At 39.9% G+C, this 24,170-nt stretch overlaps 1 protein-coding gene across 3 annotated transcripts in view; it reads right to left on the minus strand.

Annotated features, from left to right (window-relative positions):
• Positions 1–24,170, minus strand: part of LOC121947313 (thymocyte selection-associated high mobility group box protein TOX-like) — a 95,587-nt gene that overhangs the window by 52,993 nt on the left and 18,424 nt on the right. For 2 of the 3 annotated variants that reach the window (XM_042492301.1, XM_042492299.1), the window contains exon 2: positions 7,243–7,335. The exons of the other annotated variant lie outside the window; for it this stretch is intronic. In XM_042492301.1, the coding sequence (XP_042348235.1) occupies positions 7,243–7,335 (93 nt within the window). The remainder of the gene's footprint in view (positions 1–7,242; positions 7,336–24,170) is intronic. 3 annotated transcript variants of the gene reach the window in all.

A 24,170-nucleotide genomic window follows, 5' to 3' on the forward strand; every position in this document is an offset into this window, starting at 1 on the left:
GAAAGACAATGAATAAATGACAAAGAAAGAGGTAGACAGATTCAGTGTGAGGAGAAAATGAGGTGGAGCAGGAGAGGGAGAGAGAATGAAAAAGACGTTGAGAACGAGTAAATGAGGAAGAAAAGTGAGAAAGTAAAGACAGTGAAAGAGACAGAGAGTGAGTCCCAGAACTAGGTCATGCCTCGCAATCATCGACAAAGCTGAGCGTTTCAAAAATAATGAAGCCACAAGGTGGAAGTAATGCTAACTAGCATATCCAGGGAAAACATGTAATATTTACACAGTGCTAATGGTGCGATACAATGCTGGGATCTTTTCATCTCAGAGTGCACCGGTGAGACAGTTGATGTCAGGATTGGAGGCAAAATTACAGACTCCACTGAAGATTGTTGTTGATTGATGGACAATTCAAATAAGCTCCTCATAAAGCCTCCCAGGCAACATCTGTTTGTGAAGGGGGCTGGGCGGAGATGAACCGCTTGTGCGTCTGTGTAATGCCACCACCGTCCAGTCATTAGACAGAAAAATGACCTGGCAATGATGAAAAACAAAACCTCATTTTGATGGACAGGAAACCAATTATCTTGGAAGGAAAATAAAATAAGATTTGCCATGACTTACAAAACTGGACCTAATGATTCGAAACACACAAATACAACAGAGACCCATCTTAACGTATCTGACAATATCTATAACTAAACTAAAAGTTTGGTTTACTTATTGCAAGCTTGTCTCAAAAAGCGCGGTGAGTGGGAGTAACTAGTATGTTTACTTTACTTAAACTTAACCATACTAGTATCTCCACTTCATGCTACTTTTTTCTTCTGTTTCACTACATTTCAGAGATACATGTGACATGTTTTACTCCACATCATTGATTTAACAGTGTGTAGGATTTAGTGGCATCTCACAGTGAGGATTGCAGATTGCAACCAGCTTAAACTTCTTCTATGTGCTGAGTGTGAATTCCCAGTTAGAAATCCTTCAGTGTTCGTTGTTTTAACAGAAGACGATTTATCCGCAAAGGTCTCTTTCTATCCAAACTAAATGGACCATTTGATTTAAAGCAGTGAAAATGCTTAATATACCAGTTTCCCATTACAAATCGTTGTTTCTCCAATGCTATTTGGCTTGTCTCAGACGGGCGACTAGCCCAGCACCTGTGTGCCAACCTTTTTTTCTGATCCTGACGGAGGTTTTTATCGGGAGCTGAATTATCCACAGAGGGTTCTTCCTCTCTAAAACAAACTGATTTAAACTGGTAAGAACACTGAATAAAGCAGTAACATGTTACTTTGTTTTTGCTTCGCTGTGCGAACCGTCTGCTAGCCCAGCACCTGCTAATGTGTACTCTCTCTGAGAACATAAGATCTAAACATCCAAGAGGTTTTTGGCAGGGGCAAAATTATCTGCAGAGGTCTCTTCCTTTTCAAAACAAACAGACCTGATTATTTAAAGTGTTAAAAAAAAGTGGGAAAAAAAATCAGTTTTAATTTAAAAATCTGTGTTTTTCCAGTGCTGTTCAACTCTTTGCGTGGCTGCTAACCATGGTGGCCAATGCAAAATTGCAAATGGCCCTATCTGGAGCCAGTGTTTGCTTTGTCTGTTCTGGGTCTACTGTAAAATCATGGCTGTATAACATGGTGATGTGTGTGGACAAGGACCTGCTCCATCTGTAGATATAAATGGCTCATTCTAAGGTCACAAAAATGAAACAATTGTTATTTTTACTGGATTATACAATAAAGAAAACATACTTGTTATTTTATATTCCATTTCTGCCAAAATATCCCCCTAAATCCTACACCCCAGATCTTTAAAACGGTGCTTATAAATTAAAATAATCATATGAATAATCCAATTATATAAATAAAACACCCTCTTACATCCTACAATGCTTTTTGTATTTTTACATTGTGAAAATACTAAAAGTATCTTACATCGTCTGCCACTGGGCTTTACTATCATACCATAAACCATATTACAGTTCATGCAGTATGGTACAGGATATGAGATTTTAAAAAAGGGAAGAATTTTACATTTACACAATCAACATTCAAGTCGACCATTGCGGCATCTGCAAAAGTGCAACCCCCCCAAAAAAAACCATACAGTAACACATGAAAGAGCAACCACAACAAACTTTTAGAACTTTTCAATTCATAAAAGGGAATCTATAAGCAGAATGTGTAATACTTGTGACTTTAAAAGCCTTTGCCAGTACACCAAGTCTCTAAAAATAATTCTCTCACCGAGCGGAATTAATAAGCCCAGAACAGTACACAGCCATTCTGTGAAGAAAGGGGTGTGGTGGTGGTGGTGGTGGTGGTGGTGGTGGGTGGGGGGTGGGGGTGGGGGGGTACTCATGCAATATGTATGCCTGTTTGAGCACCCTTCTTCATCATCTTCCCCCTCTTCTCTTTATTTCTCTTTTTACATCTCTCTCTCGCTCTCCCTCGTCCTCTGTTCAATTAAGCAGTAGGAGAGACCTAACAAACCTCAACCTGAGACAATGTGCCACTGAATTTTGATGTTGCCCAACTTGTCACTGCTGGTTCAAAGCCAGACGAAAGGATGAGACAGACAGACAGACAGACAGACAGACAGACAGACAGACAGACACACTTGTGTGCAGACTAACACATAGACACACACACTTAAAAACAGAGGAAGAGTGAAAGACAAAGAGGCTGAGAGGAAAGAGACAGAGAGAAGAGGAGAGTGAAAGAATACTAGAAAGAAAGAAAGAAAGACAGAAAGAAAGAAAGAAAGAAAGAAAGAAAAGAAAAAGCGACAGTAAATAGATTTCAGAGTTGCATGGCAGGAGGAGAGAAAAAGAGAGACTATAGTAACAATTCTGGTGTTGCACCACGCCCCAAGCAAACAATGAACATGGGCAAACAATGAACATGGCACACACACACACGCACACATATACACATACACACTCACACAAAGCCCATAAAAAGCGCAGCCTGTGGCCATGGCGACACATGCTCTGTTGTCGTTAGATAAGGGAAACAGGGCCTCTTCCTGGGTGTGAGAGTTTGATCCTGCACACACACACTACATATGCACGCTCTGCAGCAGCACTGGGGTCACATCCACCAACGCCCAGCATCTTACTGTATGTATCCTCACCTTTATCTGCTTGCTTGGTTCATTTTCATATGCAAAACCCCGGCTATGTTTACCTGGAAGCACTGTGCTCCGGTCAGTGGCGTGATCTGATATCATCGAGATACACGGAGCAGCTTCTCGTATCTCTCAGAGGGATTCTGATGGAATTCTGTTTGGTATTTCCTGGCCTCGTGCCATCCAAGAAAGTATTCAGTTAGAGAGATTGGAAATATGAATCGACAAGTTTGCTCAAAGGGCTGTTTCAAAAGTGTTGAAAAGACTATCTGCATTACCTTTCCAGCTGATTCTGCTAAAGAAATATTTTGTTTTATTCACAGTGATGGTGCCATCCATCAGCTTACATCTAATGAGCATGAGCTCTGTTTGTTATCATTAAGTCTAAAGCATTCCACAGTGAAACAATGCAGACACACACATACACATACACACAGCACCAGAAAAAGCTTGAGAAAAAAAAATGTTCACAAAAGACATAATCTAGATTCCAACCGCTTACGGCTTCACCTATATCTTGTGATGTATAAAAATAAAAAGGTAGGCTGAAGCTCTCATTCATCCACTTTCTGTTGCACTGGAGCAACCACAAAACAGAAGTAACAGTCAACAGCAGAGATGGGAGAAGAGATTGAGGAGAAAGGCTGTGTGTACATGTGTGTGTGTGTGTGTGTGTGTGTGTGTGTGTGTGTTTGTGTGTGCATGTGTGCGCAGGGAGGCCAGGTGGGGTGGTGCTAAAAAAGGTTTTGTTTCCACTATGAACTTGGGTTCACTGTGAGTTAGTGAGTTCACAACAAGATAAAAATCTAAACAGTGGTGGTGACGCATGCTAACTCACACCGACCTAAGAGCAATCACAGGGCCTCAAGAAGTTTTAAATCAGTTTCTGTGTTTATTTTTCCGTCTCATTTAGTCTTTCACTTATCTGTTGTCAAAAATAATTTCACAGAGCGATCATTTCAAATAATTATATGACTTCTGTTCCAAATGCAGGCGCTCAAGGCAAAACAAAACATACAAAACAGTAATAATGAAGTCTTTATCTTAGGATGATGTGTGAAATAGAAGCTAACAATAACTAACTTCATATTTGTGGTTGTAAATGACAAAAACTGTTTCAAAAACTCTAATACACAGAACTCATGTAACCGTGTCACCATGTAACCGTCAATAAACAGCACACAGCTGGATCATGTTACAGTCCTGCCAAGTTTGTGATTATTTAATACCCAAAGATGAATATTATCCAGCCTTTCACTGCCTTTTATGGAAGAAAATGTACTCACTTTTAACTTTAATCAATTACATTCTGTGGATTGAGAGGTGTTACTACATGATAGGCTATTGGGATTTCATTGGGGAAAATAAATTCACTTAGTCTCTACTTTTCTTCTCATTTTCTGATTTTTAGTGGCTTTATTCAAACATTTACATCAAATGTTCAGTGTTTTTTGCGTTTTTATTGTACTAATAGAGCTGTTCCTTTCTGTCCCATTTTTCATCATCCCTCTGTTGAGGTACCTTGCACACTGATCCGATACTAAAAGATGAAGCCAGAAACAGTGCAGTCTTTTGATTAATCAATAGAGAATCATCACTTTTGCTCTACAAGGATTTGATGCACAAACGCGCTCTTTTAAATATCCCCTTGATTGCAACAGAGACTCAACACTCCCGTCTCTTCTTATTTGTTCTGAAAATGTCGACATACAACCTCATCCTGTGGACGATCAGAAAAGTGCAAATGTCCTGCTGTATCGCCCGTCAAGAGGAAATACAGTAAGAGCTGGAGAGAGCAGTACAGCGATCCGCCTACATATAAGAGTGCTGTCTGCAGGGGAAACACTAAACAGATCTAGGGTTTAGAGACATGTCCATACAGGTTACATACCAGTTCTGAGGGTACTATACCGAAAGTGTTAGGTGGAGACACAACATCAGTGGCAAACAAAGTGGATCATGTAGTTGATAAAAAGCCAGAGTTTTCCCTTTAGGAGTTTGTGGAGACCAAAACAGAGCTAAAAACAAAAAGTGAAGACTAACTTTTAAGTTGTCCTAAAACATGACTCCAAATAAATGCTGATATTGTTTTATATCTGCTGGTTATGTAAAAATGCAACTGTTACCAAATCAGCAATAAAGTATGTTATTGAAGGTTAAAGTCCAACAGTGGAATGAACTTTTATATAAAATCTATCCAGGTGTCGGTTAAGGTCAAAGCTTGCACCACTGTCACTCAAAGAGGTATGTCAATGTGTAGCTTATCCTCAGTACAGTCTATCTGTGCAGTAACTAGGGCAGAGAGCTAAAGAGGTCATAGATAGATAGATTTGATTGTTCACAAGAGAGGATTTTTTTTATCCACATAGTGTGCATTGCGTATTCTTGACATATACATTTGCAAAGAATACAGTGTGTTCCTGTGATTAGCGAGCTATGGAATTTAGCACCGCTATAGCTAAAATGTGCCTTTTTCCAACAAAGTGTCCAAAATTTCAACCAGATGGGAGTGGAGTGAAAAGTGTGCAAGAGCACGTGTCAAGGTACAACAGAAAAAACATGTCAGACCAAAGTGCCACCCACACAGCCTCCCTCATCCTGCTGCGGTGGCCTTCAACAGCCTGCCTGCTAACCAGTGCTGGGAAACACCTTCTTAGCATCTAGCGAAGTAGCATCACATGCAGTTAGCAACTAGCTCCAGCAGGTGCAGTAGTGCTAAAATTAACGTGGGTGCCACTAGGAGGAAAGTGGTTATGCCACCAGTCTACCTGACACTTAACTGTCTGAGGTGAGAATGTGCGTGTCTTATGTGTGTATGTGTACATTCCTGTGAGTCTATGTGTGTGTCTCTGTGTGCATGTATGTTGGTGAGGTTTCTCTGGCAGCAGGAGGATACAGAGCACAAGCCACTTTCAACTGACTGGGGTAAACAGCAATGAGAGAAGATAAAGGGCAGAGTGAATGTCACATTACTCCAGCCCTTTGCCTCTGCTCACCGCAGCATCAGATAACTGCAGCAGAAAAAAAAAGCTGGTTTCCTCTAGCATATAATTGGTTATCTTATTGCAATCTACTGCTCTCTTGCCTTTGCACAGAATAAAGCATGAAAAAGCAAAGAGTGAAGAAGAAGAAAAAAGGCTGAAGTTTGACTGTTCTGGCAATGACTAAAATAAATCATTATGAGCATTGGAAACACATTAGGTGTGCACTCACTTAACATACAGCACAGAGTGTACAGTTATAGAAGGTGGGAAGGAAGTGTTGTAATTGTTGAATTACTGTTAGTGATAATCTAGTTGTGGTGTGTTCACTTTCATTACAGTAAAAATGTATACAACTAAATTTAGTTACAGATATTAATGCAAAAACACAGTTTTACAGTTTATTAAATGGGTGTGCAATATTATTACCAACAATATCAGATACCCAAATAAATTATCAGTTTAGTTTAAACAAAATATATGAAATTCACAGGAAGTAACATTGCAACATCTTATTCTGATAGCACGCTTCCTGAATAAACATCTATTTGTTATGTTTTAGGCACGATTTATTTCTTCTGTATTAAATAATTCTGTATTACAGTCATTTGTAATATTATTCGTAGTCATAAATAAAAAAAAAGTTGTTAAAGGTTAACTCTAAAGACATCAAAAGTGCATTCACATTCAATATTAATTTGTTTCTATGGATGCATATACCGTGTGACCTGACTGTAACAACTACATGGGCGTATTTTGCACCTTTGCATGTTTTCACAAATATGTAGCAGCAATTAACATAACTCCTGACACCTGTAATTTCCCATAAGTGTGCCTGTTTTCGAATGCAAATATATACAATATCTGCGCTGTGTGGCAGAGAATATAAAATAATGAGTTCTTCTAATGTGCTCCTACATGTACGTGTACGTTCTTGTAGGGATTTTTCAGGAGTAAATAGTCTCTCCACAAAAAGCAATTTCATCTCAACTCAAGATGTCCCCAGTTTGGAGCCTCCAAAATAAATCCGGGCCCAGGTCAGTAGCTTGAGGTACACCTTTCAAAATCAATTGGCTGACAAACAGAAGAGGTTTCAGAAATTGGGGGCTTTGCTACTGTATCTCACCACAGCAGTGGGCAGTCTTTTCCTAGCTGGATTGATGCCTGGAGGGGGGGCAGTGTGGAGCCTAACCCCTCGTTCACCCACACTGTACCGGGCCTGTGGTTAGAGAGAGAGACAGCAGGGAGAAAAAGAGAAGAGACAGAAAAGACAAAAGTGGGGAAGGAAACGAGATGGCGGGGCTTTAGTTTGCAAGATACAAGCAGGGCATTTATAAAGGAACATGTCAAGGCCCCCTCCCCTCTCTTTCTCCAGTTGCTCTGCTCTTCCCCCCCGTGCCCAGCACACGCGTGCAGGGGGAGGAGTAATGACATGAGACTTACACAGTGACTCTATGCAGCGCTGTGCTAGGGGAAGAATGGAGGTTAATGAGCTGACATCCCCTCCACCCCGAACACTCCTCCTCTCCATGCCCACCTCCCTACTCTCTTGCACACACTGACAAGCATATACACAAACCCCCGAGAAACCATGGGGCTGAATGCTGGCACTGAGCCAAGGATCCGGAGTCTTAAAGAGTATCATGGATCAACGAGTGGATTTACACTGCATGTACATTAACAATCAGTAATCGAATACAACCTACGGTATGAATATGACCTGCACACATCAGGTCACAGAATCAAAAGCTTATATTCCATCTAGAACAGACCAGTGGCCCTACAAGGCTAAAATGCTTATTACACAGAAGAAAGGAAAAAATGTGTACGCCTGAAAAATGTGTGGGGTAAAAAGTGGGTGGTGTCATGTTGTTATCTACATTAGAGGGTTCATCCTGAGTACACAAGTATTTTTAGAGTGTTTTGTATAATGAGTCTCACTCAGGGGTGTATGATGTATTGATTATACTAGATATATCGTGGCTTGTTCCACATGGGATGTAGAAAATTACGATATTGTGACCATCGAGTATATATTGACATTTTTTTTGCCACCAGCACAAACATGATATGTCAAACAAACTCACCTGTCCATTCAGTCCACTCTCCCCTGGGTGATAGTGTGTTAGTCGTGGTGTATGTGGACACCAATGCAAATATTATTAATACATGAATATATGAAGAGCTCTAAGTTTGTTTGCTGCTAACAGTGAATAAATCCTCACTATTAATGGTGCTACTGCAACGATTTAACTTTCAGCTGACTGCTAGCAACTAACTCTTGACCAAAATCTTCAAGTTCACAGCAAAAAAAATTCCTGCCCAAGACAAGCCAGATACCTCAGAAAAAAACAGCAGTGGTTCCACTTTGATTTAGACATTGTAAAAATAACTTTTATTCTGACAGTACTTTATTTAACTTTTTTATGACAGCAACTTATTTACAATTATTATCACAGTGCTTTATTTACCTATTTTATAACAATACTTTGTTATTTTTATTGTTGTTATTTTATTTTATTAACATTAGTTTATTTAGTTGTTTATTATTTTAGTAGTCTGCAGTAGCTTAGAATATATTACGAAAAATTGAGTTTCAAAGCATGCATTGCAATAAAGCCTAAAAATATTGACAAATGAGGGAAGAACCAAAGTCAGTAGGGTTCATCCTCTGGGGACAACGAATGCTTGTACCAAACGTCAATCCATTCAACATTTCACTCTGAACCAAGTCTTTTTAAAAAAACAAAAGTACTGACAGTCAGTTTGATAGATGGACCAACTGACACTGTCACCCCAGAGTCACACTGCTAGGACAGCTAAAAAAACAGTCCACCCGCAACTGTCAGCATCTTACCAAATACACACAACCGTTGGCTTGTTAAGGACAAAAAGCTTTTGCACCCAGACCACAGACCACGGGCTAAACACATAACGCTATTGTAGTGTATACAGTGCTGTGAATAACTGTTCACCCCGTCAGATGCGCCCCCATCACTTGGTTGTCACGTGGTGATGTGTGGGTGTATAAGATGTTAAATAAAACCCCAGTGGCCTTTAAGTTGCATCACCGGAAAGCCAACAAGTAAAGGTGACAACTTTTAACAGATAAGACTTCATCTGAGCTGAAGCATGCACAGAAATAAATAAAAGACACAGAGAGGTAAAAGAACAGTGTGGTTCAAAAGGAAAGTTTAGAAAACCTTTTAGTGGATTAAAACTTAGTCAAATGCAAGTTAATGTAAAGAAATTACATTTGCACAAGTTTAATATAAGCCTGTGCTATTCATAGAGCTCCAAAGTGGTCTGCTGCACGCCTAGTTGACAGCTCCTTTACACCCTTCACACCCTGTCTTGAGAGACCGGGCCCCACCATCTGAGCTACAAGCTTTCATAACTACAGTTAAAGGTATTTATTTTAAATAAAATGTCAGTTGAAGGTATCCTGCTGTAATAGCTAATGTGCCTTAATTACTTCAAACAAAATGAGTTAAAAATGTAAAAAGCATGAGGGTAAAATCCCATGCTTCATGAAATAAAAGAACATGACGAAAAGCAGAAATGGAATTGATAATGGCGCAGCGAAACACTTTTACAGAGCTTGAAAACAATGGAAGATGGATGGTTAGTCATTAGCGCCCATTGTGAATCTTTCCAGTGAGTAATTTGTGGGAAGGCTTGCTGCATTTTTAATATTCTTAAACTGAAGAGCCCTAAGAACACAAACTCCATAAAATAATAACAGGCATTTCACCTTAGCACTATCCGAGCCTCTCAATTATTTACCGCTAATGAATTGCCTCAAGCAATATTCTGCCTAAGTACAATATCAACCATCCCAGAGAGGCTGAATCAGCTCGCTCAAATACTTAAATACATTTACTCAATTATGCTCACTGTCCCTAATATGAAAGAGACAAGGATGTACAAGCTTTCTTCTCCTGACTGGCTCGTACGCTCTGTTTCAGCCTTGATATTTCAGGAAAATCCTCACATGCACAACAGCTCTTGTAATGATTAATTGATAAAACATTTTCATAGAAATAGGAATAACAAGGTTCTTGACTTTTCCTCTGTTTTTGCATCTGTGGTGTGGGAGGATATAAAAAAAAGGATGTTTTTTCTGTTGTTGTGGTGTCTAGCCTCAGTAACATAACAGCACTGCAGGCCAGTTGCCAGGCATCCACCAGGCTTTGCACTTTGCAGCCAAACACGCCACCTTTATGTCTTCTTGTTGCCACATCACTGATGAGCCTTCAAGGGCCTGAAAGCAGAGAGTGGAGCAGCACATCACCAGATCCCAACACAGGTGACCAACAGGTAGGACATGAATGCACATAAGCAGAAAAAATATGAAATGGTACACAATACCAGTGTGCTATTGCACGAATACTGAAGCCATCAAACATTAACAGTGTAGGCGCAATCCCACAGTCGCCTATATCTCAAAACAAAGTCCCTGCTAAGTGCAGGAAACTGAATAACCTTCAGTATATAAACTCATCACTTAAGTGAATGTAAATAGATTCTACCATCTGTTAGCTTCATCTATAGGGGACATCTTCATACTAGGGGATAGTGTATATCTATGCGTATGTGTGTGTGTGTGTGTGTGTGTGTGTGTGTGTGTGTGTGTGTGTGTGTGTGTGTGTGTGTGTGTGCTTCCGCTCTAAAGCAAAAACACAAACCCAGACAAACTCGTTCTCTGTACTTTATTTAACTTAATCCCCTCACAAAAAAACAAACATATCTATGTGAACCATGTGGTATTTGTGGAAAACTGACACACACACACACACACACATATATATATAGTAACACAATTTTTGTGTTTTTTGGTTTCTGGAACATTTTCACAAAAGCTTGTTAATTAAGATGATTATTTGTCAGGGCCGCCCATAACAGGGACTCTTTGGGGCTAAGCTACTAAGATCAGTCTTATTTATCTTAAATATCAGCAACTATAACCATGTTTTACTTTAAACCAAGCACTGCAGTTATAAGCATTGTATTTTGTTTCAGTAAAATCTAAAATGTTTCATTGTTTCATTTTAAACCATCCCAGCCCCCTCCAGTGTGCTTAAGCAAGTGCAAGTGTTTATAAATGTGAATATTTTATACATCTGCAGTCCACTCAAAGTAACAAAGTAAGCATTTGGCACTGTAGTTCTATGATGGACGTTGTTATTGCCATTCAATCAGAAAAATATCCCTGCCATGATCCTTCCACTGCGTAACAGAGCAGTTCAGGCCTGACTAGCTTTAGTCAGTTCCATGCTATCCTGCTGTAATCATCAGTCTTTGGCTGTAACTACACCAGAGAGAAATTTAAGTGCAAAGGATCCCGTTCCTAGACAGCTGGTGGTTGTAAATTCCTATCAGGGAATTAAAAAAAAAAAAAAAAAAAAAACAGGGCGGGAGGAAGACAGTTTGAAAGAAAACATATACTATTTTCATTTCAACTGCTTTAGGGATTAAGGCTCAGGGCTCTAGAAAAAACTGCATTAAAATAATCCACCATTTGCATGTTTTATCTCACAAAGGAGGCTCAAATAGACACACATACACACCAACCCCCACTCCCTCCCTCCCTTTTTCTTTTCCGTCCCCTCCCCCATTCACACACACACACACACACCACACACACACACACACACACATACACACACACACACACACACACGCTCATACGCACATCACACATATACACACTGTCATCATTAAACACAACACACAAACACACGCGCACACACACATCGAGATCAACCTGCTGCCATCTGCTCTACGCGCTCTGTACAATCCTCGCAGAATACATTATTCACTACAATACATCACATCACATTCCCTCAATGTCACAGCCTTGTGGTGGAGAAGAGTGAGGGAGAGAGAATGGGTGAGAGAGGAGAGCAAAACAGCTATTGTACTCTGAAGAGAGAGAGAAACAGTGAGAGAGAGGGGTGAGATTTGGCTTGTTACATGGTACATCGGTAGAGAAAATTAAAGACAGTTTGATTTGGCTTTTAGGTGAAACAAGGTTGTCAGCAAAACTTGTTCCAGTTACAGCTACCAGGCTAGATTAAAGATCCCGACAAGGAGGTTAGTGTATGAAAGTGAAGGGCTGAGAAAGTGAGAAAAAGAAACAGACAGAGACACCTGGCAGCAGAAAATGCAGTATAACTTCTTGTCTGTTAGAGAGGCATACTTTTGTGAAGAGTCTTCTTTATTTATTTGTGCGGTTTCAAAGGATAAGTCTGGTCTTATCTGTTTTTTTTTTTTGCAAAAGTCGACAATCCAGTGAAAAGACCAAAACCAGCAATGTGTTAGTCCATCTCTCAATGCTTCCCTCAGTCTTTAAAAATGGGTCATAAATATACAGTTTCATTTTTCAAAATGCCGCTCCAATCAATATCTTATATGAGCAATTGATCAAAAGACTTTGAGTGCTTACAAAGCGAGTCACTCTTTGACACAGACTCGCAATAGAGAGTTTGCTATGGAGCATTTTTAGCTCCTTTCAGCTCATTGTTTTGGCTTTGTAGCCCACAACTTTACTGTTTTGGTTCAGACAGACAAAATTTAGGGATTTAGAAGGTAAGCCACATGATTCCTGTTGGAGTTGGTGAAGAGCAACACAGAGCTAAAAGGAGCATGATTACCTAATGTGCATCTGCCAGGTGACTGAATCACAACTCAAAAATGAATGTTGACGTTGCTTTCTGTCCGCTGGATGTGCAAATAGGCAATGTTTGCTAAAAAGTCTGCCAATGTTGGATTTACAGATGCTTGTTTGCAGCCAAAATTCAGTTTATGCAAGTTAACCACAAACTCAAACAGGAGTTAAGTGCATTTTGGGGCCTATTTCCAGCTGTGGATCAACACACATTTAGCACGCTGGTAAGTAATTGCAAAACTAAGATGGTTTGGGTTATTTATGCGTTTCTATTCATTTTTAAAGGAGGGATATGGCACAAAGGAATGAAAATGTCAGGCTACAGACAATACCTGTTAGTCCGAGAAACTCAGTGTTGGTTTTTGGTCTTTTCATGGGATTTGTTGATTTTTTTAAAAATCTGCTTTACCCTCAAATCCGTTGTTGATATTGCTACTGTTTTAATGCATAATTGTATGTATTATTTAATTTACTGTTTTTAAATATGCTTTACTGAATAGAATTTTAATTAGATACATTCATAAAAAAAGTATAACTGCTTTGTTTACATGTTTAACTCTGTCCCTGTTTTTTGTTGCGTGCATGAACGTGTGTGTGTTTGTGTGTATGTGTGTCACCATTGTGCGGTGGCAGAGCAGAGGGAGTGAACAGCTGGCAGGCCCACACTTGACTACATATTGACCTGCTTTGCATTCACCTGTTATTCAGCCGAACCTAATGTTTCCACTTGGCTCTGCTGCAGCTGAGCTGCAATTAACCTCGCTGTGAGAGCAACGCAAGCAAGTCTTAAGTAATTTGTCAAAGTAGTTTGTCGAACTTTGCTAAATGTCATTCTGCTTAATCCTGCGGAATTAATAGTTTTTTAGTTGAATTTTCACGCTTAGTAAAAAAAAAAAAAAGTTATCTAACCCTGCTCACACTTCCGGTACCTTTAAATACAGGCTTCGTTCAATACATCGTAACATACTATTTTTCACACTTGAAGGTTTTCAACAGGGTGCAGGTGATCTCCTGACTGCACATGATTAGCCTTTGAAAATGTCATTTGCCTGTCTAAACACACCATTTGAATGGCAGAAAGCTTTGCTGCATCAGACTCTTCCCTCGTCTCCACTCCACTCCTCCTCTTCGCCTCCTCTGGTTTTTTCCCACCCTCCACCCCCCCCTTCACACTGCTCTTTTTCCCAGATGCTCTCTCTGCTCTTGTCTGTGTTTGGGCTGCGACTGCGAGGGGTCACCGCCTGCCTTGTTCTCACACGTGGAGCACTGTGTGTGTGTGAAAGAGAGACAGAAGCAGTACACACTCGTCTATGAATGATTATATGAATGAGTGTGTGTGCAAGAACGTCCAAAAAAAAGAGGTGTGTGAGTGTGTGAATTTATCCCAATGTCTGTACAGTTGAGCCTGAGTGCCTTTCCCACTGTGTGTGTTTCAAAGTGTTTGAGTGTGTATCTTCCTCTGTGTGTGTGTGTGTGTGTGTGTGTGTGTGCACGCCTTGCGAGCTCAGTGCCAGGTCTCTCTAATGAGTCTGTCAGGCGCTGTTAGCGACGGCGTGCTCCCCTGGCTCAGCGTACTCCTACAGACACACTGTGATTAGCTGGGCCAACGGCACGCCACCGGGCCAGATTAAACACTCACCACGCCGCCAGGGAACACACACACACACACACTCAGCACAGCACACATTAGAGCAAGCACTACACTCGCCCGCGAAAGCACTACACATACACACACATACACAGACATACTTAGACACACACAGCTTCATCATCATCGTGCCCATTAGCCAGCTCTGATACAGTAACACGTACTTGCCCTCCAGAGCCAGGTGTTGACGCCAACAGAATTGAAAATGAATGTGAAATATAAACATAATACAAGCCACCTATGGCACCGGCAAAATGCTAATATTTCATTAATCTGTCTGTCTTTATTGAATTCCTGTCTGCTGCTAATCTTGAACATCACTCAGAATTAAGGCCAGCCCTTCTGGCTTCAACAGATTTCAACATCTTCATTAAAGCGACATGATTCACTAATTACAGGTAATTACCCTTTAATGAGCAGCCCAGATGAATGAGCAGATATGCAGAAGAGGGGCAGGCCTGAGGACACGTCGTTCTTCATTCCTCAAGGGCTGAGAGCGGACTCTGACTTGGTTTTACAGCTTGACCGTTAGCTGAGACATGGTGGTCTGGTAAGAAAAAGCTGACTACACATCTGTCAGACAAAAGCCTAGTGTACAACACAGGATACTGAATATGAGTTATTGGACAATTTGAACCTGACATGTATATACTGGTATGTCTCTGTTCACACAGAACCAGTAGGTCTGTACATAATATGCTACTGGCAATCACAAGAATATAGAAGTGCTTGCATATCAGTTTTTTTTTTTATTTGTAACCCCTTAATATAAATCTGTCTGACTGTCACAGTTTGTCTATGAGTTAAGATCACCTTGTTTTAAGTCTGAATGAAGATTGTGGATTTTGTCCCATATCACCTACATTGGAAGCACATTAGGAAGGAATCTTCTAATGGCTAGTATTAAAAGGAGAGATGCATCTGTCAAACAAAACCAGTTTCTATATTCATATGGGCAACTGAATAATTGTAAACCCATTCATTACAATAAAGTCCTTCAACACATACGACCACATAAGATGTTTGTTCCTACCCCAATACTGCATATAAGAAATAGATGTAGCCACTGTGACGCCAAACCCTCTGGATTGTGGACTACTGCCTAATGATTGGTGTTTTGGCCATCTTGGTTTACTGGAAACAGAAGTGACCATATTTGGACTAGAGAATGGCATCAGGGTGGAGCGAGGGTGGATCTGACTGAGAACCAGAGAGCAATGTCATGGTAGCAAATTGTCATAAGGTCGCTACAACATCTTTATCATGTAATTTACTCTACATGCAACCTTGACTTACAGCATGACTACATGCTTAGGTTCAGACTGTTAGGATCTGCAGTTCTTTGTCTATTTCCCCATGTTTCTCCAGTGTTCTCCCCTCCCCTCTTGTTGGATGTTTGTCCCCAGTTTGTTTCTCCTGTTTGTGTGTGTATTAGGCTGGGGTTGGCTGAACTACACTCTGCTCTCCAGCTGAACTCCTGACACACCTGCTGCTCCTGACACACCTGCTGCTCCTCACACACCTGCTGATCATCTACTCTGATTGCCAGCTACCTGATTTAAGCCCAGCCTTCCTTTCCAGTCTCCGCCAGTTTGTTGTCAACCCTCTTGTGGTAACAACTTGGCTTTTATCTTGATCAGTGTTTTTTGTTTCTTGAAATTTTGCCTTTTTTTTGGAAACCTGCCTGAACCTGTTTTCCTTCTCTGTGCTGTAAGAGCTGCCAAACTCACCATACCCATCGAACCACGTCCAGCCTTATCGTGTCTGCACTGTAAGTCCCAATTACAACTGCTAGATTATAAAACAAACAAAAAAAAACATGGTTTATCTTAAGTTAACTGCATTTGTAACTAACGTCCCATGTTGTATCTGGTGGGACATAGATCACATGCCTACATTCAGGGTTGCAAAGTTAAAATAACTCACTGCTGAATTTTAGTTTCACATGGGACACAAACAAAGGTCTCTTGTGTCAAAGTCCTGTGTTTGTTTGACAATAGAGGTCCTTGTCTTGCTCTTTATACTGCATCACCTCACTTCGTCCTTTGCTCCCGTTGTAACTGAACAATGTCTTTTTTTTCTTTGTTACACCATTATTCACTTCTTAAACAATCAGATACATCTTAAGGCTCATTGGATGGGTCTTCACCACACGATTGAAAACCAGTGTTAAATATGATGTAAATTTAATAGGTTTGTTGTGTTTCCATGTCATTAATAGTCATTGTTGTAATGTTATTTCTATACATTTATCATACCCGAGGCTTGAGTTTGGTGACCTTATGAGAATTTAATGTGACAACTTTAATGTTAAAGCATCTTTGGGTTCAGGAAGTCACGCCAACTATCTACTCCTAACGCTAATGCTATAGGGAGCGTATAGTGTTTGACATTAGAAGCAGCTTATCTTAACTGGCGTTGAGTGACTGATTCAGACAAGCTGTGATCACCCTTGACACGAACAACAAATGTGGGTTTTTCCTGGGTTGAAATATAGAGGGAATTTTACCGGCACTGTTAAGAGTGAGATTTGTAACACATTTAAGGTGGTAATGGGTTAAAGCAGGCAGCTTTTCTAAATGTGAAGGTGTAGGAGGTGCAGACTGTAAACTCGCGAAAAGAGAGGGGCGTTTATTGTTTCTTTGTTGTTTAACTAGGGGAAAAAAATATTTTTTTCTTCCTCTGCCTTGGTCTCTCTCTTTCCCTCTCTCTCTCTCATAAAACCAACAAGTGAGAATAAGATTGCTCTAACAACTAACCAACATTAAAGAGTGATGTTTCTTATCTTGAGCCTGCAGAAAAAAAGCTAATTTTCCCATGTTTCTGACCCCCCCCCACTTGCTGACTCTCGTGCCAAATGTCCTATTTTTACCCCTGCGTGTGGCATCTCAGGGTTTTCCTTGTCACCACCACGTTTCCTGTCAACAGTGTGTAGGTACGGTTGAACAGTGCAGTTACTGAAAAGGCCCTGACACTGTCTGTCTAACTGTCTTTTGCTCAGATGTGGTCAAAGATCTTTGTCTCCATATCAAGTTTGTGTGGCCTTGACATTTTTTTTTTCTTTTGTGCCTTTTATATTGTTACATACATTAACATACTGCAGTGGAAACACTGCGACAAAGCACTAGAGAGACTCTTGGTTCATTTTCCCCTGTTTGTTCACCTTTAATCCCAGCCCGTGGGATTAGGATATTTACAGAAATAACCCTTTGTTTACAATACACTAATCCAATCACTGTGCTGAAGTTCATTCAATTTGTGCCCTGACAGTGAACCCCCCCCCACTCCACCAATCCTTACCCTCCTCCACGAAAGCATATTTATCATGATGCCATATGCACCAACACAACACTGCGTCTTTTCTCTTGCTGAAATGTGCAGAATGTGATATACTGTACTGTGTGGCACAATGGAGTAATTGTGTTTTGTCCCTTGAGGGAGAGTATGAGTTGGAAGAAGAGAAATCATCAGGATGTATGCTTTCCAGCCTCATCTGACAATACAGTTGTGAGTGAGGGCAACTCATGGTCATATAAATGAGCGACATGATTCCTAGGATGTAAGTGTGTTGCCTGACCTCCATTACCGCCGCCTTGAGTCGCTCTCTTAGCTTTTTAATGTCAAGGCGTATCCTATTTTTTGCAGCACTTTGCTACAATAAACTTTAATAACCTTTCTTTCTGCAGGGCAAAACAGAATATGAATTTCAAGCTACCCCAAATCAGTTCCAGATGTATATGAGTGAGTAAAATTCTTTTTATGAAAGACAAATATACGTCGGGACTTAAGATGATAAACAATGAAATGCCAATAGACTGCATGAAGTTAACTGTCCTCTTTGTGCTGCACCTCTCCTCCAGCGTGACGCACAGTGCCTCTTTTGTTCTGCCACTCATTGCTTATGTTACTGTAGAGCACTAATGCACACAGATCGATAGCATACTTTCCATTTCAACACATTGAGCTGATGTACGGACACACAGTTGGAATTGATCCCGTCCTGTCAACACAAACTTCTTCTTTTTCCTGCTGCAAAATAAACATTATTTAAATAAAAATCTTTTTCTTTTTTTCACAGTGTGTTCACAATCTCAAACCCTTTTGTGGCTTGACATCTCTGTATTGCACACTGAATAACTGCATTGCTGATGATGATGTAAGGTTGGGTGGGTGGGAAACGGTGTAACAGAAGCACAGACACTGCGCATCAAGATCAAAACAGAACATCTGGCCCATTCACATGAATCAAATTTAAAAACGTTGTGTCACTTTCCAAATGCCTTCTCTTGCACATTGTGAACCGTTTATGATTTAGGAAAAAAAACATCATACTGGCTCAAATAAAACTATTCTGAAACAGCTGTAAAGTTATAACGGCCGTAAAATATTTTAATACACCAATAAAACGATAAGTCTGAAATGTAAAGAAATATAGCCAAACAATGCCAGTCGCCTGTTGGTCTAGAACAAACAAACCCAGCAAAATCAATTTCCTCCCCCACAGGATGTCCACCACATGCTCGCAGGGTTTTTACGACCAAAGCTGAAAGGTGCAAAAACACCAAGCATGTTTCAAGTAAGCAAAACTATCAATCTGCACTTTTAACGAGCTCACAGTACAAGGTGCACACAGTGTGAATATAGTCTGAAACCTTTACAGGCATGAAGGCTGAAAACAGGAACTGGCTGGTCTCACTAAAAACAGGTCACTAAGTTCAATATACTGTATGCAGAAAAATAAGATGACGATTTAGGGTACACATAGACATTTAAATCTTGAGCTTTCAAGATACACAAAAACATTTCATCATGTAAATTTAGCAGAAATTCTAGGACAAATGTTTTCTTTGCTTTTCCTGTAAATTGAGGTTGAGGCAGGAATACCTTTCTAGAGTGAAACTAAAAAATGTCAAAGCATGCTGTTCACACTTTATACAATAAAATCAGTCTGTTAGGATCTCTGATCCTTCCTCTAAATGACTCTGAATATGAAAAACATCACCAGGAAGAGTCAGAATATGTTTTTTTCCCCTGCTATAAATCATATAGTGGTCTTTTAAAATGATACATTGTAGGAGGAAACTCTTTAAACGTTGTGAAGCTCTCAGCCCACACTATACAGTAGGTGCTTTTGAGACCAAGATAAAATGTTTTCAGTGATAACAATAAAACAGCTCTTCTTGGTTCGATGAACCAAACCATCATCTTCTGAAAGGCAGAGATGGAGAGAGAAACAGAGAGAGGGAGAGCACTAATCTCATTACCTTCTCTTCCTGGCATGAGAGAATATTCATTTCTCTGTGGCAACCAGCAGGAGGGTGACAACGGGGGAAAAAAAAAAATCAATCGCACATCCCACCATTTCATTTTCCATGTAATTAAATCAGTTAAATGTTTTAAAAACATGTAAACTCCGTCAATGACTTTGAGTCATTTGCATTTTTAATTAGGCCAGATTAATTCTAATAAGCGAGCTGGGCTAAGGCGATGACAGAGCAGGCCTATTGTGTGTCTGTCACACTCATTTAATTCTGTCATTATGTCCCATATCCTATTATGATAATTGGCTTTTTATTCTCAATCAACAACCAGCCAAGGCTATTAAGTAATAATCTCTGACTACTGCACTTTTAACCTTAAATATGTAAGAAGTTTGCCACCTTTAAAACAACAATCAGCTGATAAAGAAGGGAAAAAGCAAAAAAACGGTGCAATGCCCAGACTTATTCAGCCCAGCGACTTGCTCCAAATGAAAAATGACTGTCAAGAAGCTGCATGTTGACACTTGGCATAGGGTGTAAAGCAAACACATTAGACGGAGGAAATGGGTATCACCATCTTCCCCCTGCAAGGTAACTAAGCAGCGAAGACGAATGTGTCTGATGTGTTCAGCCATTTCCTCTGCTCCCTCTCTGGGGAGTCACTCGAAAACGAAATCTCTGAAGAATCTGGCCCTGCTGTTTAATTGAAAGACACTGCTGCAAACAAATAGGGGAAGTGTTAACAGATTACAGACACATAGACATGCAGCAAGCCAAATATCTCAGACAGAAAAGTGATTTTGAGTGAAAATAGCAGACATGAACTTAATCATGAGCTGCAAAAATCAACTTTTGTCACAATGGCTCATTAATTAGAGAGTTTTAGGTTTAGTTCTCTTTTTCTGGGGCAGAGCAGTTATGAAGACAGGACCAACATGTAACTTACTGTGCTAAACTTCAGTGTATGGGTGCGATCAGGCAGCTCTTTTAAGTATGTAACTCGTAAAAATGAACAGCAAAGTAGTAAATCTAAATTTAAACTAGAATTACTGCCTCGCGGTTTGTGTGCCTCAGCCAACCAGTCAAGTTGAAGTTACAGTATACATCCATGTCTGTTTAGACTTATATGTAGCTATGACCACAGACGGCCTCAAATATTGATATATTGATGTTTCTGTAAAGAAGCTACAAATTCTAAGATGTGGATGGATGCTTCACACACATCTTCAACCCCGCAGCACTGGCGATCCATACAATCAGCACAATTTCAAGGTAGACACCAAAGATTAGAGTCACCATTTCAGTAATGCACCAAATGTCTGAGTTATGGCTCTGAATAATGGTCAGAAAACATTATGGTTTCACAGTGATTTTAACCTTTGACCTTTTGGATATAAAATGTCACTTCATTAAGTTAACCCCTTCATATGAAATGTTGTCATGATTAGTGTATGCCTTATCAGTTTATAGCCAAAAACATGTTTTATGAGGTCATAGCGACCTTGATATTTGACCATCAATTTCTAATGAGTTTATTTTTGAGTCTAAGTGGATGTTTTGCCAAATTTGAGAAAAGTCCCTCATGGTCCTCTTGAGACATTGCATTGACAAGAATGAGATGGACAAGATCACAGTGACCTTGGACCTTTGACCACCAAAATAAAATCAATTCATCTTTGAGTCCAGGTGGATGTTTGTGCCAAATTTGAAGAAGTTCCCTCAAAGAGTTCTTCAAACAGAAGAAGGACGGACAACCCGAAATATAATGGCCCTGGCCACAGCCATCGTCAGCACAAATGCATATTATCAACTTTACAAAAAGTAAAAAATAAAAATAATAATAATAATTGATCAACATGACAACTATGACTTTAGAAGCTCAGCAAGCACTCAGTTAAGCAAACAGCTATCCTGAAAAGTTTGACATTATATAATCCTTCTAATCTTCTACCTCTGTTGATCATAAATTACTATTTCACCAGAACTAAGTTGGTCTTTAGCTGCACCATCAACCAAAAATCACCCCAAACACCATTTCTACCTCTGAGAAATGTTAGTATCCATAAAACTCCATTTTGCACATCTATTCGTGGACTGTTTACCCATTTCATAATATCACTAATTCTATTAACATGTAGGCTTACACCTTGCTAGAGTGCAAAAACATTTTCTACATCCTGATGCCTCCCTTGCACAGCAGAAAACATCAATGGTACCCTCAGATTGCTGGCTCAGCAGCACTACTAAAGAGGAACACTCGCATGAAATGTGTGTTATTAACACAAAGATGTAGGACAAAGAATGGCAACCAGTCATATCAGTAGTCACCATGTGACGTGACCTTTGTTGTCAAACATGTGGTCGGGGGCATTTTGAACCCACTCACAGTATACTGCAGTGGTTAACTTATGTGGCAGTTCTTTGAAATAAACAGGAAATGTACATTGAGCTTTTACAGCCCCACTATGACAGTTACCTGTCAACCGCAATCTAATTTTAATGCAAATGCTTTTCTCACATGACAATTAAAAAGTGTACAGTTAACAATGTCAAAAAATTAAAGAAAAACTGATCAAAAAAAAGTTTAGTTTTTTTAAAGTTACTGTGAGCAGTTTTGTGTAGGAACTATTTCTTCTCTTCTGAAATACAACCACAAACAGTGTCACCTCACAGAAGGATGTTTCTATTTGTTACATTGTGATATTACCAAATGACGGAAATAAATACTGAAACTCAAACAAGCCATTTCAGGTAGCTTAGGAGCAGTGCCTTCTGAAGGAGTGAGAGCTCCCTTTGGCCTGGACTTTGGACTTTATTACTTAGACCTTTTACAAGCACAAAAACGCTATAAAAAACAATAAAGACAAGGGAATACCCCAAGAAGCATAATAGGTCCCTTTTAACATAATGCACGTTAACCACATCCAGTAACACAACCAGTTGTAAGAGATATCAAGAAATGCACAGTTTACTTCCAGGGTCCTTTTTTAAAATATTCCCATGTTACCAGTTGTTTTGTCTGGTTTAATCCAGCAGGTGTCACCTTCATGTTCCTGGTCAAACTGCCAAACCAGTGGAAGAGTCCAAAACACTTTGTAGAGGAAAGGGACCCAGAATGTACCATAAGTAAGCAGTACAGAGGGGTGTTTTTATTGGTATGGCAGTAATGCTTTTGTAGGAGCTCTAAATATGCATGCTGTTGTGATACCTCTGTGTCAGAATGGATATTGTGATGTGCTGATGTGCACAAAACTGTTTTTGTATGTAAAGATTGCATAATAGATTGGTTGATTTATTTCAAATAACTGTGGTTTGTCTTGTAGGAGGAGCTTCCAGTATAAAAGCCACAGGTGGAGGCTACTTGAATCAGTGCAACTTGGGCCTTGATTGGAACCATGTGTTAGAGCCCCATAGTCACGGGCCCAATGTGGTCCTTTTTCTTGTGTTCATTTGAAATAGGTTTATTTCTGATAGTTTGAACAGTTTGTTCTTAGGTTGAGTTTTTTTTTCTTTTTATATTTTTCCATTCCATCATTTTTACTATCATTTAGTTTTGTACAACAGCTCCTTGCAATTGACTGGTGAACCCTGGTGAAGATCTTGAGTCCATGTCCTCTTCCGCCACCACTGGGCCAAATCCTACAGTGGGGACTATGTTGGACTGTAAACAGGTGACGCAACACACAAATACTGTCATATACTGTATAACCAAGTGAAATTTCAGGAAGGTGTGAAAATATAGATACTGCCCAAGCCAAGAGGAGGCCATTAAATTTTACATCTCATATTGTCACGAGCACAAGCCTCTCATCCATGAGTAGATGCATGCATTAGTGAATGGCACTATAGGTCAGAGGTAAAAGCAGTTTTTTTTGCATCATCTCAAAATGTCTTCAGAAGAAGAAGTCCTTACACAGCACACTCATCCATAAATGTTAAACTTTTATATTTATCTGTGACGTTGCCAGTCCTTTTGTCAGAAGCCAGTATAATAATGGAAAAAAATGTCATCCATTCAGTAGCTCAAAATGTACTATAAACAATGGCAGGAAAGCGGTGGGGGCTGGGAGGGCTTTGTTTCAACAAAAGCCACCCTGATGCAATTGACGGTTGGACCTTTAATGTTCACAGTTTCTTGCTGGCTGCTCTCCTCAACAAAATGCCTGTGCAGTCATCTCACTCATATTCTTCACTCTAAAATTAGCTGTGGAGTGCAGCAAGCTGTCAGTGCTGATTCAGTTGGACAGGCACAGCTCGAATGTATTAATTTTCTCATACCGGAGAAAAGTGCTTTTCCAGGTTTCAGTACCCCCCACTTTGCCTATATCCCTGTGCATTAGTCTTTTTCAAGAAGCCACTTTTTATTTACCAGAGGAGATTTATCTCCAGGTGCAATAAAGTTAGCAAGTCCTCTCAAACAGTCCAGTAACACTACTTTTAGCGCTCTAAAGACTAGACTTACTTAATAAACCTTT

Source organism: Plectropomus leopardus, chromosome 8, assembly GCF_008729295.1.
Source record: "Plectropomus leopardus isolate mb chromosome 8, YSFRI_Pleo_2.0, whole genome shotgun sequence".
NCBI lineage: Eukaryota > Metazoa > Chordata > Actinopteri > Perciformes > Serranidae > Plectropomus > Plectropomus leopardus.